This window comes from Watersipora subatra, chromosome 1 (genome assembly GCF_963576615.1).
Source record: "Watersipora subatra chromosome 1, tzWatSuba1.1, whole genome shotgun sequence".
Classification (NCBI taxonomy): domain Eukaryota; kingdom Metazoa; phylum Bryozoa; class Gymnolaemata; order Cheilostomatida; family Watersiporidae; genus Watersipora; species Watersipora subatra.
The window spans coordinates 19,431,069-19,446,121 of NC_088708.1; the positions used below are offsets into that span (position 1 = coordinate 19,431,069).

The window sequence follows — 15,053 nt, forward strand, 5'->3', positions numbered from 1 at the left end:
TCCCATTTGTGATAAGACAGAATTTCTTGCTAGTACTTTCCACAAGATGTACACGCAAGCCGATTAGTGTAATTCTAAAATCACTACTCAAAAAATAAATGCAGGGCGTATAAACATAGCACATATTTTTTTCGGTATTCATGAAATCTGCTTTGACCTTGCTTTATAATTGTCTGCAATGTTGGTTGATTAAAACAATGTAGTGTGGTGACTATCTTGAGGAAAATGTTTAAGAAAGAGGCAACAGAAATGCTTCTGTCTCTCATTTGCGCATTAGCTAATCGTCGGTATTGACATCGCAATTCATGAGTTTCTGTTTTGCTACAAAAAATAACTGCTTTGGATCTTGCATCGCGAGTGGTGTCTGCCTCCAAAACAGGTTTTTCGTTCTTCTAACAGCGAAGTCACTAGACAAATGAAATATCATGATATCCTTTAAAAATTCTGTCAGTTATCCTCTAATATCTGCTGCTAGTCTCAAGTTATCGGACAGTCCCTTTTGCTTTATGTTTGTACTTTTTGTTATTTTCTATGTCTCACTTATAAATTATGCGATAAAATATCACACACACAATATTTCATTGTTTACTCAAACTTCAAAGGATACTCGTACGCCACATTATATGTTTTGTTAGTTGAATATTCCTACTGTTTTTAGGTGTGCGGTTTTGTTACTGCTCATTACATGTATTTTTACCTGAACAAGAATAAGACAATCGGTGTGTTGAAGAGTGGATCATTTTTAGAAATCTTATGATGTGGGATTTTGTATGTACATTGAATAATTAATAGTACAAGGAGAAGATGTATACAGCATTTAAAATTAGTTAGTGATTTAGTAGCGTGTTTGTTTTGCATTTCTTAAAGCTAAATGGTTTGACACTAAATAGCAGATTAGTTGCTTCTAGACTATTGTTTAGCGGAACAGAAACCTCTGTGCTCTTTTTTAAGGCCAGCAAATCATTCCAATTCCATGTACGTCAATCAGATTAATTCATAGTAGAGTTGACCTGTAGCTTGGAGGTAATGTTTTACTCATTGATTTTGGTGAACTGCATCTAGAATGGAAACTGAACATGTATACACTAGGTGTAACTTAAGCCAAGACATACAATATGTCACCCCTGCGGAACAAAAATCTACAGGACTTAAAGATTTTTAGGAACGGTTTGTGTAGCAATGTTTATGGTCTTGTTATCAGTAATTAGGCTTTACAGATACCTCCCTTGGGCGTTATTAGCAAAGGTTTTCTTATCAAACTCTTATTTTAGTGGCATGATTTAATTTGCAGTATGCCGACTCCGCCTAAAAGATATGAGAGGCATGAGTGTTGCTTTGTGTACACTGAAAACAACGAAGTGATAAGGCTGGAAATCTTAATCATGGAATATTTTAATAATCTTTAATGTGAATACATAGCTAAGGGTATGGGACTTGTTGACAGGGCGCCCGCAGTTTTATTGGAATTAGAGGTAGGTCACATGGATAATGTTTGCTAGACATGAAGAGCGTTCTCTGAATATGCCAGGTTTGGAAAAATGGTGTGGCTGTCACTTGGCGCATGCTGATTGGCTGAAACTTTTGAAAAAATTAAAAATGATGAAAATAAATTGGTCTGTATTGCAGCTGTTTGTTTTTACAAATGTGAAGTCTTTGCTATGCCTTTAATTATAGGACAATGAAATTAACAAAACTATTATATTTCTGATGCTTCTATCCGTTTTAAACTAATCCATTTGCATTTTGAGACTTCTCGATTGTTATTTCAGTGAGCCATAAACAATCTCTCTTAAATTGCTTTCATGATAGCATAGCCAAAGGTTAAAATAAAATTCGATATCATCCTATAATTTTTGCTCCTTGAATTTATTACATGTTACAATTTGTTATAAATTGAAGCTCTCAGTGACTGCAATTTCCGTTGTAATGCCTTCAGAGCAGGTAGGCTCTGAAGGTATTACAACAGAAAGGAAGTGGTCCTAGCAATTCCTTTACAGGATAGCACAATAAACGCAGGGGCAAAGAATCCTACAACGATTCACCTAGAAACACTCATCGCTAGAAGTTGAGATAAGGCTCACTTATCTCTAATTTTACCCAACCTTGAATGTAAACAGTTGCCTCGTCATTACTTTTCACACTACCATGAACCTAACATTCCATTTGGATTACTGAGAGAAGTCATACAAGGTGTAACATATTCGTGACCTTACTTGTTATTTGATGGCTACTGCTTGTAGAATAATACAGTTGGTGTAACGGAAACGAGTTCATAAGTAAGTGTTCTTGCAGGAAACAAAATTGATTAGATAGTGGAATTGTATAGTAAACCACCTTTGCATCACCTTCTTCATAGAACCTCCATAGAAGATTAAGGACTTCACCATAAAAGGACTACACCGTAAAAGATTAAGAACAGCAGATTTCGTTATCTATGCGAACTCAGTCTTGACTGGTCATGATTTGAGTTGAATCTCTCTGTTCATAATGCCTGGACGAAACTATGAAGACAACTCCCCGTAATTATTGTTTTATCTCATTGTTTAACAATATTCTTGAAGTTGTTCACTTCTAGTAAAACATCTTTTTGCTGAAATGTGGCTGGCTTTGCCCAATCTAAACATTGTTTTCATATAGGTTGGAGTATGGAGAGCGACGCAGTAGTCATTTTTCACCTCGCGGAGAGAATGGAACATCGAATGGCTACTCACGAGGTAAAATTTACAAGGCTAGACTATGAAAGAGGCATAAACAAGTTGGAACAATGTTATAATTTCTCTTTATAACGCGAATTGCAACTTGATTCGCTTACCCTTGATTTCTTAGTATGTACATGTATATCGACCTTGGCCCCACTTACCAGCTGCGTGGAAACTATCATATTTTGCGCAATTGTAAAAAGTTAAAGCAGACCCTTGTACAACATCACTTCCTTTGTTAAAAGGCATCCATATGTGTATACGTATGTCTAAGGCATAATTTCTAAATTAATAACTAACCAATAATTAGCACACAAAAAAATTTAATTTGCGCTGAAATAGCATGAGTTCTTTTCCTACAAAAAAATGTACTGTCAACAATCAGACCTCAACACGTGATCACCTCTGCATATCATTTTTTTGACATAATATATACAAATTTTAGCAAAAATATCTCTCAACATTCATTCAGTGTACAAAGTACTTGCCAACAAATGACATTCCAAAATTATTGAAATAGCACAATTTTGTAAGTAGAAGCAATAACACTATGTAACAGTTGTTATTAATTAAAAATCAAAAACCAATAATAATTAAAGTAATATAAACCATATCTATTGTAAGGTAGAATGAATTGTGCATATTTCTATCACACACTGTACCACTGAACCTACCTGTTGAGCCTACATTTCTGTTCACATTCTTTAAGGTAAAGTAACAAGAAAAGCCTAATCTTTATTTGTTATTAGTTTAGTAATTTTCTTTCAAAATTTAGTTTTTCACGCAGTTTTATGTAATTCATTTGATTAATTTTTTCATGCAATTTCTTGAAGAATTTATTATTGTTTTTGGTCTCTGGAACAAATTAATTCAGAAAGTTGCTGTGTATCATTTTAAGAGTATTTGCTCTAACTATATGATGGTTTCAACATGGAAACAAATATCAGAACGGATTAACTACATACATGTATCTGAAGATTTGACTGTACTTGGAAAGTTGAACTCCTAATTCAGATTTAATCCCTTCACATCATACTGTGCCACTATGTTTGCCATAGTGAACCATGTCACATTTTTTTATTCCAATTTGGCCTTTGTGGAGAGTACATACTTCAATGCCTGTCTGCGCGGATAATGCTACAATCTTTTATGTAAAATTCGTGATTTTCCAACTACTGAGGGCAGGTTGGCATCACTTTCAAGTTTGTAGAGGGTGTACCAATGCCTGCTTATACATTTCATAAATGGTCGCATGGCTCACAGATGCGTTGTGATGATCTTGTGCGACTGGTACACATCACCATTAGTGTTGGTGACAGACATCACTTTTTTTAAATGCACCAAATATGACTGTTTGGTTTATTGCACTTGTCTTTTGTGTTATGATGCTGTTAATTATGATTGTTGGCGATGTCAAAGAAAACTTAATTTAATCCGTTGTCTGATCCAGAACTTGCGCCTCCAAACTGATCGCCTCTGAACTGATCATGCGTCAACCAAATCAACTAAAATTAATAAGGATCTGCCCCAAGTAGTCTGAATTGCCATGAAAATTACCATCATTTTAGCTGTTTTCTGTCTTATGGGTCGTGTGGTTGAATCAATAATTTTTGAAGAGGCTAAATTAATATTGGAATCATTAATAATAAGTTGTCCAATCAAATGCAAGCTTCAGTTGTGCTGAGTTGAGCATGACTTGTTGTAAGCTTGTACTCCTTGGCTGCTTCTTCCTACCAGAATTGACAATGTGAGAAGCTCTTTAGCTAAGCAGCCATTCCTTAAAGGTTGACTTGCAACAAAATTTACATTACAGTTATTTGGTATCAAAAGATTCACTGTGTCTTAGTCTGCTGTGTTGCAGTTTCAAAATATGTGTAAATGTGATTACAAGTTCATAAAAGCTCGAAAACGAACAGTTTAAAAAAAGGCTGTAGGTTGGAATCCCACTCAAAACGGCTCAAACGGGATGTAGTTGAACACGATGTGCTTTTTTTACACTTTCATGCAACCTCATTCGTCAAAATATTTTCACAAATAAACTTCACACATTCAATGAAACCATGTCTATTGTCCTTATGCGTCTATTTCATTATTATTGTAATGATGTCACTTTGAGCACTGATATCTCAAAGCATAGCCTAAAAATCAGTTTAATTTTTCAACCTTAGCTCGAGGGGGTGCATATCAAAAAACATAAGATTTTTCTGACAGGCTACTCTGATAAACATAAGGAGCCTGTTGGTCACTTGTGATGGTTGAAAAATGCTGCAGAAATTGTTTGCACCATTTTGCACAAAATATGGGACACATGATCAGATTATGACAAGATGATTAGACCAAGCTAAAACGAAACTGTAAAATAGCGGAGCATCTATATTTGATACGGGCTTTCCGGTAGATTCCGAAGTGTTTGTCATGAACTAGTGCTATGAAACATTTTATATTGAGCCTTTTATTGGCCTTTCATTTCGTGCGATAACATCACGTGTCAAAACAATAACAAGGGATAAAATAATAATGATAAACAACATAATAAAGGATTCCAACCTACGGCCGTTTTGTCTTACAGTCAAGACTCCCTGTTATGGATGTCAAATTTCAGTGTCTCACCATGGCTTATGCATGCATACCTTACTCGTTTTATTAACCTGTGTGCTGTCTGTGCGAGGTGTCATGCCATTCATAAATAAATAATAAAGGTACAGCATAGATTCCATCAAAGCAAGGATATCGCTAAAACCTCTCGCTACTTTTTCAAAAGTTGATTTTGTCGGACTCGTTTCAATTCAGTCAGAGGTGGTCATTAATTCCAACATTGCCACAAAGGATTTTTTTGTTTAAGGTCTATAAATTCAATATATGGTACATATATGATTCTCTATAGTGTCAGTGAGGCTGATTAAACAGTGCTTCCAGTAGAATCGCCCAGCCATAATAGATAGTTTTATTGTTATTCTTGGTAGGCCTACATAGTAGTGAGCTATTATCATATGTGCATCAACCTTCATGTTAGGCTTCCTATGAGGCAAATGTTCTGCGTAATGTTGAGCTTTTATTAATGCAGATCTTGTAATTTGTATCTTGTGTTGTCGAAGATTCTGACATATCGCATTCCTTGTGTATGTTACTGAAGCGGCAACCATTCATGTACGTCTAAAAATTGCCATGAGTTTTTTAATGTATCTAAAGGAAGTATGCGCAAGCAGGTTTTTAGCAAAATGTTGCTATTGCAGGAGAGAATGGGCTAGCCGGACAGGACTCCGGTAATGGTTCGAGTGGAGCTCATGTCTATTCAGTTGATCACTTGGTGTCCTGGTCTATAGGAGCTGAACACGGTAAGGCTCACTTGCTGACCATTTGATGTCTTGCATATGAGTAGAATATTATTAATGGATTTTTGTGTTCGGTTTTAAACATGATTCCTTCGTGCAACCTTTTCTGCTTAGTTTCTTTTCTCTTTCTGTCTGCGCTTGTTTATTATAGTGGTTTTTGCTGACAGGCAGACATACTCAAACAGCAAAGAATCAAATAATAAGAAATCTTTCATTTGAATTACCAAGATTTCTTTCCTGTAAACTTTTTCTATTTGCACAACTTTGAAAATAGATTATTCACATTCAAGTCGAGTATTGGTGCAATGGTATACAGATGCTACCCTACTTACAAACATTTGTGCTATGAACAACGGTAGATATGAATAGCGTTGTGCGTATGTCAAAAATTGTTAGTGAAAAAAAACCGGTAGGTACAATGTTCGTACAGAGACACTGTAAGTTAGATTTAGTATTGTATCCATTTAAAGTATTTACATCTATTATTCAATATAGCTGGTGAAAAGTGGAAGGTTTCTAGTGATAGTGGAAATGTAAAAAGAAGCAAATCGTTTTATTTAAAATGAAAGTGACAATGATAAAAAAGCTTGATGTTGGTAAATAGATGATGAGTAAAAAGATAGGGCGCATGCACACTGCATATAACATGAATCGTTTTACTGTTGGTACGATTTACAAACAGACAGACCATGTAGAGGGGCAGTGTCGATGCAATCCACGATTATTAGCAAAAAAAGAAGGAAAGTTTTCGAACAGATGGAAAAACCTTTCTGAAGAAGTGTTTTTTAAAAACAGCACATGCCGATATAGGATATTTATACAAGCCTTCAACATACATGTACTTATATAATCCTTAAACATATGTTCTGTACAAAATAACAAACTTAGACGACTTACGAACAAATTCACTTAATGAATGGCCATTCGGAACGTACATGTATCTCGTTTGTAAGTTGGGGAGCGGCTGTATATAGGAAGAATGACATGTACGTATATATATACAATGAATGCTTTACATAAAATGACATAAATTGCATCACATCACTCATCTTTATAGAATTGTGCACTAAAGAAGTTTTTTAATAGCTTGGAAGCTTCTATTTTCACTGCTACACAAAAAAGTTTTTTTTTAAATTCTAGAAAATACAGAAGATTAAAGGAACAACAATTTGTGTTATCGGAATAAAGCATTACCCTAATAATGTCGGCACATCCTGCATCCCAACACTTTTTTCTTTCCATTACTTAACTATCGTTATCTTACCAGGTGTTCGTATGTTTTACGAGTTGTTGCATTTGCTGAGGGCTTATTTGAGTAGTTTGGCTTCTTCATTCACTGGCAACTTGCTTATGACACTCTCTCCTATCTACTCAGGCACAGCTCCTACTTGTGCAGGGAAGTCACACGCAAACTTACTCATTTACTTACGGCTAATATTATGTGTGGGCCTCCTCAGTGCTCTACATACATCCTTCTTTTGCTGCTGCGGTAATAGAGCAGCAATTAGCTATCGAAGGCTGGTTTGTGTCAAGCGCAAGTAGATAGATTGAGCGCAGGTAGATAGATTGAGCACTGTGCCTGTGATGCAATCTCTTTAAGGCACCGGTAACTGTCACCAGAGGTTGCAGATGAAGTAATTCGATCGGGGAGGTTATGACATGCTATATCCTTGTCAAATCTATTGTATCTAGATAGACTACAGCAGTGCTTCCTCTGCAATACGTCTCCAGGTATTGGACTCATTGTATCGAGTTCATTGCCCAGCGTCATATTGTCATACCATGCTCCCTATAACGTTAGTAGATACCATGCTCTCTATAATGCTAGTAGAGGAATTGACAGCCCATGATACGTGGTCGCACTCAAAGGATTTGCTATATGCTCCAGCACTTGTTATATGATAGTGTTAGCTTCCAATATGTGTATCACTTGTATTACTGTAACTTAAGGCTGGTTCACACTATATCGGGGCTTATCAGCGTTTTCCTATCGGCGTTCATCCTCGATTATGTGAACCGATAGTATCGCCGAAGCAACGCGGACACATCGGAAAAACGTCAGCACGCAAAAACAAAGAGGTTTCTTTGCAAAAATTTAAAGGGGAATCGGCAACACTATGTCACAGAGTATTTCCTGATGCAAACGGGATAGGTTTATGATAATGTGAACATTGTTATCATCGACGATCACCGAAGTATTGTTGCATCAACACCGAGATACAGCGATATCGTGTGGACCAGTCTTTGCCTATAAACTATATTCCAACAGAGAAATCATGTCCAAAATTCTATAACTTTAGCTATAACTTGACTCTAATAAACACAAAATGAACTATAAATAGTTGTGTGTATTTTGTACACACTTCTGGCGGACCTATTGGTTGGGTATCGATTGGAGGTGGTATGCAGCTTATCGACCCTTAAATTCAGTTAGGATATTAGGCTATCTTGTTATTCTTAAAGTGAGCCTCCTTGCCAAGCGCTATAAAAGTTCATTTCGGTGCACTTATCATGTAGTATACATGTGTAAGCCTTCCTTCATATTTAGTTAAAAGCTAATTTTCTATTCAGGAATGTGCCATATGTGTGTGGTTACCCTTTTCTCGAGTTGGCAGGGGAGGCGCAGTGCTTGTTTACTCATGTTACCCCACGCCATCCGTTAAATCTTAACTGCCAATAATGAAATTGTCTGCCACTTCCTTCAGTAATGTTTGAATGGTTTGTAAGTTATAAAAATACACAACATGGCAAGGGAAGCTGGCCTAGTCTATCCCTATCACATTTTTGCTGTCAGCATCGACTAGCCATCATATAGTCATGGTGCGTGTAAGTTATTGTAGCCGTTGTTACATTTGTTACATTTCCTATTCTGCCACTTTTGACCTGAATCAATTTGTTAGTACATTCAAAGCTCTGTATACGAAGTTAATTCGTTTTGATATCAAATTACTTTGTGTGTCAAAACTGTTGTATGTTGAAACAAATATTTCTATAAGAATCTGTTGTGTTTTGTTTAATTCATTGCACAGCCTAACAATCTAATAATGCTTGTTTCAGACAATTACACTCCATTACACAAATGGATTATATAAAACTACAGTCAAACCTTGACTTGCGATCACATCTGCATTCAAATTTTTGACATGCAGCATAACATTGAGCAAATGTTTGTCTCGATGCATGAAGTGATTTTTTGCATACTACATTAAAAATTTCTTGCAGTTGTACTATTTTCTATGTTATAATATAGAGGTCATAGATATTAATAGTAAAACGTAAAACTCATGTAATTTAAACTATATCTAGTGTAAGTTAAAGGAAATTATGTCATGTATTTCTATCACTCATTATATTATTAAACCTTTGCATCTTCAAGCCTACACTTGTGTTGGTGTGCGTATAGAAGTTGCGTGTTCTCTGGCTTATAATCTGCTATTAGATTTTGGTCAAATCCTGTGCCGACCATTTTCTAATGGTAACTTTTTTCTGCTATTCTTATCGGCTATATGAACGCGAGGTTCAAAGCGATAATTTTGCCTAATTCAAAGATCAAGGGTGCACAATTTTATTATTGTGTTGTTTGGCAGCTTGTTGTTGCAGTAGGGTGATGACTTCCTTGTAGAGTTATAGTTGTTGCTATGTGTTTGCCAAATCTTAATTTTTGTAAAAATTTGCTTAAAAGCTTGCATCAAAGCTTAACAAGTTGCAAACGTTACCTAAATATTAGAGCTCTATTCTGCAAAGAAAAATTAAAAAATAAGTATTCCTGAATAGTTACGCGACTACTTATTCTCTGTGCTTTATTGACACAGCTGGGGATATCTCACGTCGAACTAGACTTTCAGGGTATTTATGTATATAATAGAAATATATGCCATTTCCTCTCACAAGTGTGGTAGGAGAGAAAGTGGAATATCGAGGCTAACTACGAGATTCTCCTTATTCAAATCGAATTTGAGAACTTCCATGACTTGACAAAATCATATGATGTTTTTTATGTAGTACGAAGCAAAAGCTTTACATAATAATGAATATCTATATAGAATTTTGTTCATAGGACGTACACGTTATAGGAGCGTCTACTGTACATGATTTGATGTTATGGGTGTGACTTTAGGAGTGCTGACTCACCAGGATGGAATGCGACAATTGTCAAGGATGGAGAAGAAGACTGGAATATTTACAATGAGATGTCTGCTGACAGTAGACTCTTCATCAGTTCAGATAGTAGACGGCCAATCAGGGGTTAGTATTACTCTGATCTTCGGTTGCTACCCACAGGCCTTCTAATCAGATAGTGTTAAGACCGATGCTAGATGCTAGTCTCACTTATTATCACCTTATTCTTTGTGAAACTCTCTTGTTTTTTATGCTTGTTTCTGTCGAGGCAGAATTGCCTGGTGATGTGTTTACATACCATAGATGGTGGTATCGCTAAGAACTGCGAGCATGGAGATTTAGCTTGATTCCAGAGACATGGCAGTGTAGGGTAACCCCTTGATGGATTTAGTTTTACGGTGAAGTGTTTCCTACTGAACCCAGTTTAGGCAATTTACAGTTTTTAACCTGGATGAAACTTAGTAGAAAACTAAATCGGTATTTCAGAGGCACAAACTTTTTTTACTTGTTCGTAATGTAGAACTAGTTTTATTTTAGCTTCAGATACCTCTGTTAGTTTCAGTTTTGTGGTAGGAGTTGCTGATACCTCGGTTAGTTTCAGTTTAGTAGTAGGAGTTGCCGATACCTCGGTTAGTTTCAGTTTAGTGGTAGGAGTTGCCGATACCTCGGTTAGTTCCAGTTTAGTAGTAGGAGTTGCCAATAGCTGGTGGTAGTTTTACTTTTACATAGTAAGAACTCTGAGTATCTCGTGTATAACTCAATATTTGAAAACACAGCTTATAAATTATAAGTATAAAGATTGTTCACTACTAACCAGTCATTCTCAGTGCAGCATTTGGTATAAATATATATGTACAGTTGACCTTCTACACGCTGTTACAGCAACTGAAGGTGCTAATTAGTATTTCTGTATAAAATAAATGTTTTTGCCAACAACAACATTGAATGTTCGCCTCACATCCTGACTTTGTTTTGAGTAAACACCTGCTATAAAACAAACATCTTCGAGATTTCCTTGTCCAATACAAGTCGCTTGGAGAGTATTTCACATAGATGAATTTGATAATTTATCTTTTTATTATTACTTCATCTTCAAGCTCAAAAGGTTATCACCCACTAATCTCCAATTCCCACACTTGTGAAACTACATGTATATCTACAGAGACAAACTTGTGAAACTACATGTATATACACAGAGTCAAACTTGTGAAATTACATGTATATACACAGAGACAAACTTGTGAAACTACATGTATATACACAGAGACAAACTTGTGAAACTACATGTATATACACAGAGACAAACTTGTGAAACTACATGTATATACACAGAGACAAACTTGTGAAACTACATGTATATCTACAGAGACAAACTTGTGAAACTACATGTATATACACAGAGACAAACTTGTGAAACTACATGTATATCTACAGAGACAAACTTGTGAAACTACATGTATATACACAGAGACAAACTTGTGAAACTACATGTATATCTACAGAGACAAACTTGTGAAACTACATGTATATACACAGAGACAAACTTGTGAAACTACATGTATATCTACAGAGACAAACTTGTGAAACTACATGTATATACACAGAGACAAACTTGTGAAACTACATGTATATCTACAGAGACAAACTTGTGAAACTACATGTATATACACAGAGACAAACTTGTGAAACTACATGTATATCTACAGAGACAAACTTGTGAAACTACATGTATATACACAGAGACAAACTTGTGAAACTACATGTATATCTACAGAGACAAACTTGTGAAACTACATGTATATACACAGAGACAAACTTGTGAAACTACATGTATATCTACAGAGACAAACCTGTGAAACTACATGTATATACACAGAGACAAACTTGCGAAACTACATGTATATACACAGAGTCAAACTTGTGAAACTACATGTATATACACAGAGTCAAACTTGTGAAACTACATGTATATACAGAGACAAACTTGTGAAACTACATGTGAAATTACTTATAATTCATATTCAGCTGGTAACTTAATGCATATTATAATTGATTGTTTGTAATTAATACACGTTTTAATATGGTTTAACTACAAGGTTCTATGTGGACACATAAGTAGTAATTTAAAAGTCAACATTCAATTAGCAGATTCTTTTTCATCTCGAAGGCACCGCAGCTTGTTACCGTTTCCCTAAAAGATAGTTGTGACAGCACACCATCTTTAGTGCTGATTACTGTTATCAGCAGTCACTGATATCAGGCCATCTTTTGCACTGCTAGCAATGTACTCGTTAACCATACTCATGCTTGTGAGAAGGGGTGTCTACGTTACCCTGAAGAATTTGTCAATCAAACCTTAAGGCTTCTCTTTTCCGAGTATAAAATAACTGATTACAAAATGACTAGTGCCTCTACAGGAGGTAAAATGCAGCTTATATGTAAAGTGTCCTTATGCATTATTGCATTTAGAAAACTAGTCAGTAAAACAGTTGCAACTAGTGATGTACCTAACTAAATTGTGTTGCAGTGTGCAGTATTAGTAGAAGGTAAGTCAGGTAAGTGGGAGTGGAGGTCGCTGCTGATGTCACTATGAGATATACATAAATAAAGCTCAGGTGTTCTAAAGTGTGAAAATATATGGTTGAACAGTCCTTATTCCGGTGGTAGGCATGGGTGTTGTTCAACCGCATCTGGTGGTCGGATCCCAGGAGTTGCTCATTGACTATCTAGCAGCCTTGATAATGCTTATTATTGTTGTACATATCGCTATGAACTTATTACTGTACTCGGCTCTCACTAACAAGCTGGGTCAGGGCATGCACGCTCTTCTCATTAGTGTTATAGTCGACCGCACTACTTTGTTTTAGAATGCTATGGAGTTATTCCCTCTCGAGTGTGTCCGGGAGCCAGTCGCTGTCAAGGACAAGACAGGGATGTTCAATAACATAGCGCTGTTTACTGTGGTGGATGAGCCCAAGAACAAGCATTCTCTCTCTGACATGCACATATTCCAAGTAGTTGGTCGTGAGGTAATCGCTATGCATCTAGCTGCTGTCTAGAATGACTGGCTGCCTCTGCGATGTTGCTGTGTGACCACTATACTTTATGTGTGGACTGATTTGGAACCGTTAGATATTTTAGCAGATATGAAAAACCCTTGAGATAAGGCTTAATATGTTGCGTGCAAAGCACTCATTCGAGGCTTCTTTTTTTTCAAGTCTCAGTTGTACACTTTCCTGCAATACACTATCTTTAGCTCATGTGCTAAACCGTTTCATACTATGACAAATCAGATTGTTGTAATTAGTAATTCATATTTATACAGAGAACAACAATAAAACTGAATGATACGTCTGAATGCAAATACTATCACAACCTCAACGACCAACAAAACATTTATTTTTATTTCATTTTTGAATTAGTATTCATTATATTGTACAGTTTATGATAGATTAAATTGTGGGGATTGTAAAAATAAAGAGCTTTTTTGTAAAATTACACATTAAAGTATATTTCAGTCAATCCTAATAGGTTTCAAAATCTGGCGATTCTCTCAGTAAAAAATATTATCCATATGTTAGATGAGCAAGTGTATCGGCGCGGTGACAGCAAATAGCAATAATGATTAGATCGATGCAGTTTTTGTGTTGCACTCTCAAAGATTGATGATTGTCGAAAAAATATTTAAAATGCTTCAATCCCAGCATCGATATTGGAATAAGTACCGATATCAATATGGAAGTTAGTATCTAGATTGGTATTGGCCAGTTTATTTTTAAGCAAATCTGAAACTTGAAATATCTTCTAAGAATCCACTAGTGATCATGGTAATAGTGTGTTGGTCTGCTGCACCAACAAATTCTGTAATATGTAATAGTAAACTGAAATTTTGTATTGCTCGTAATCTACTATCTAGCAGGGTCTGATCGAGTCAAATTACTCTTGCTCCTATTTGAACAATAGAGCTATTAACTTCAGTGAACAATCAAATTTGTACCTGGATAGGCTTCTGTATTTCGAGTCGGTGCTTTTTTAGAAAATATTGCTTATGAGAGAAACCCATTCCTGAAATAATAATCCAAAAGGGTACTTTTACAAATTAGTTAGGTTGACTTAAAGCAAAAACATGGCAATTGAAAACGTCATAATTGTTTTTATCAACGATAAAAGTAAGACCCCACAAAAAATGCAGATATTTCTAAAATTCTCTAACTTGTACAACTAATCATGACACAGCTCTGGCAAGGTCGTTGCAGTTACTAATTCATGTTTTTCAAGGCTTATGTAATGAGGCATTTTGCAACCAGTTACACGAAGTCATAGGCTAACTGACAGTTGTTGTAGTTTTTACCTGTTGGCAAGATGAATCTTTTAGAGGGTCAAGTTAGTGTTGGTCATAAGCAGTGGCTGATGAGCGCTGTTGCCCAGTCTCTTTATCAGACTAGCTAGCTGTTAGTTTTGCATCACTCAGTGAGCTTGCTTATCAGTGAGTTTTACTGTTTTATGACGCATCTTCAATTATGCAATCAAGTGTCCTTGTCTAAATAAAATATTCACTGACTTGTTGCCTGCCTCAGCTCTATACATTTTGCATTACAGGCCAGCGAACTGGCTGATGACATCGCTGAGGCAATAGCTGCCCATAACTCCAAACCCCAAAGGTGAGTCACGCTTCATATTCTTGCAAGCTATTGCTTATACAGCATTGCTGATCTCTCGCCACTCCCTTTCTTTATTGCAGATCCTCGCATAGTCAGCAGCCAACAGCCGGTCCCTCCGCTGTCAACACACATGGTAATGGTAACACTTCTGAACCCCTGAGTGTTAAAGATGCTATTAACAAATTTGAGCTTACAGGACACCAAGGTAGTGGCACTTCTTTCATATTTTCTATGGCACCCTT

General features: G+C 36.1%; 1 protein-coding gene across 5 annotated transcripts in view; it reads left to right on the forward strand.

Moving 5' to 3' along the window:
• Positions 1-15,053, forward strand: part of LOC137395290 (epidermal growth factor receptor kinase substrate 8-like) — a 31,127-nt gene that overhangs the window by 1,388 nt on the left and 14,686 nt on the right. For 3 of the 5 annotated variants that reach the window (XM_068082186.1, XM_068082178.1, XM_068082194.1), the window contains exons 2-8: positions 2,357-2,519; positions 2,638-2,714; positions 5,933-6,034; positions 10,149-10,276; positions 13,018-13,179; positions 14,750-14,811; positions 14,892-15,016. In XM_068082186.1, the coding sequence (XP_067938287.1) occupies positions 2,488-2,519; positions 2,638-2,714; positions 5,933-6,034; positions 10,149-10,276; positions 13,018-13,179; positions 14,750-14,811; positions 14,892-15,016 (688 nt within the window). In that variant the 5' untranslated portion in view covers positions 2,357-2,487. Of the gene's footprint in view, positions 1-2,356; positions 2,520-2,637; positions 2,715-5,932; positions 6,035-10,148; positions 10,277-12,677; positions 12,697-13,017; positions 13,180-14,749; positions 14,812-14,891; positions 15,017-15,053 lie in introns of those variants that run through there. The other 2 variants (XM_068082202.1, XM_068082210.1) reach the window with 2 other exon arrangements.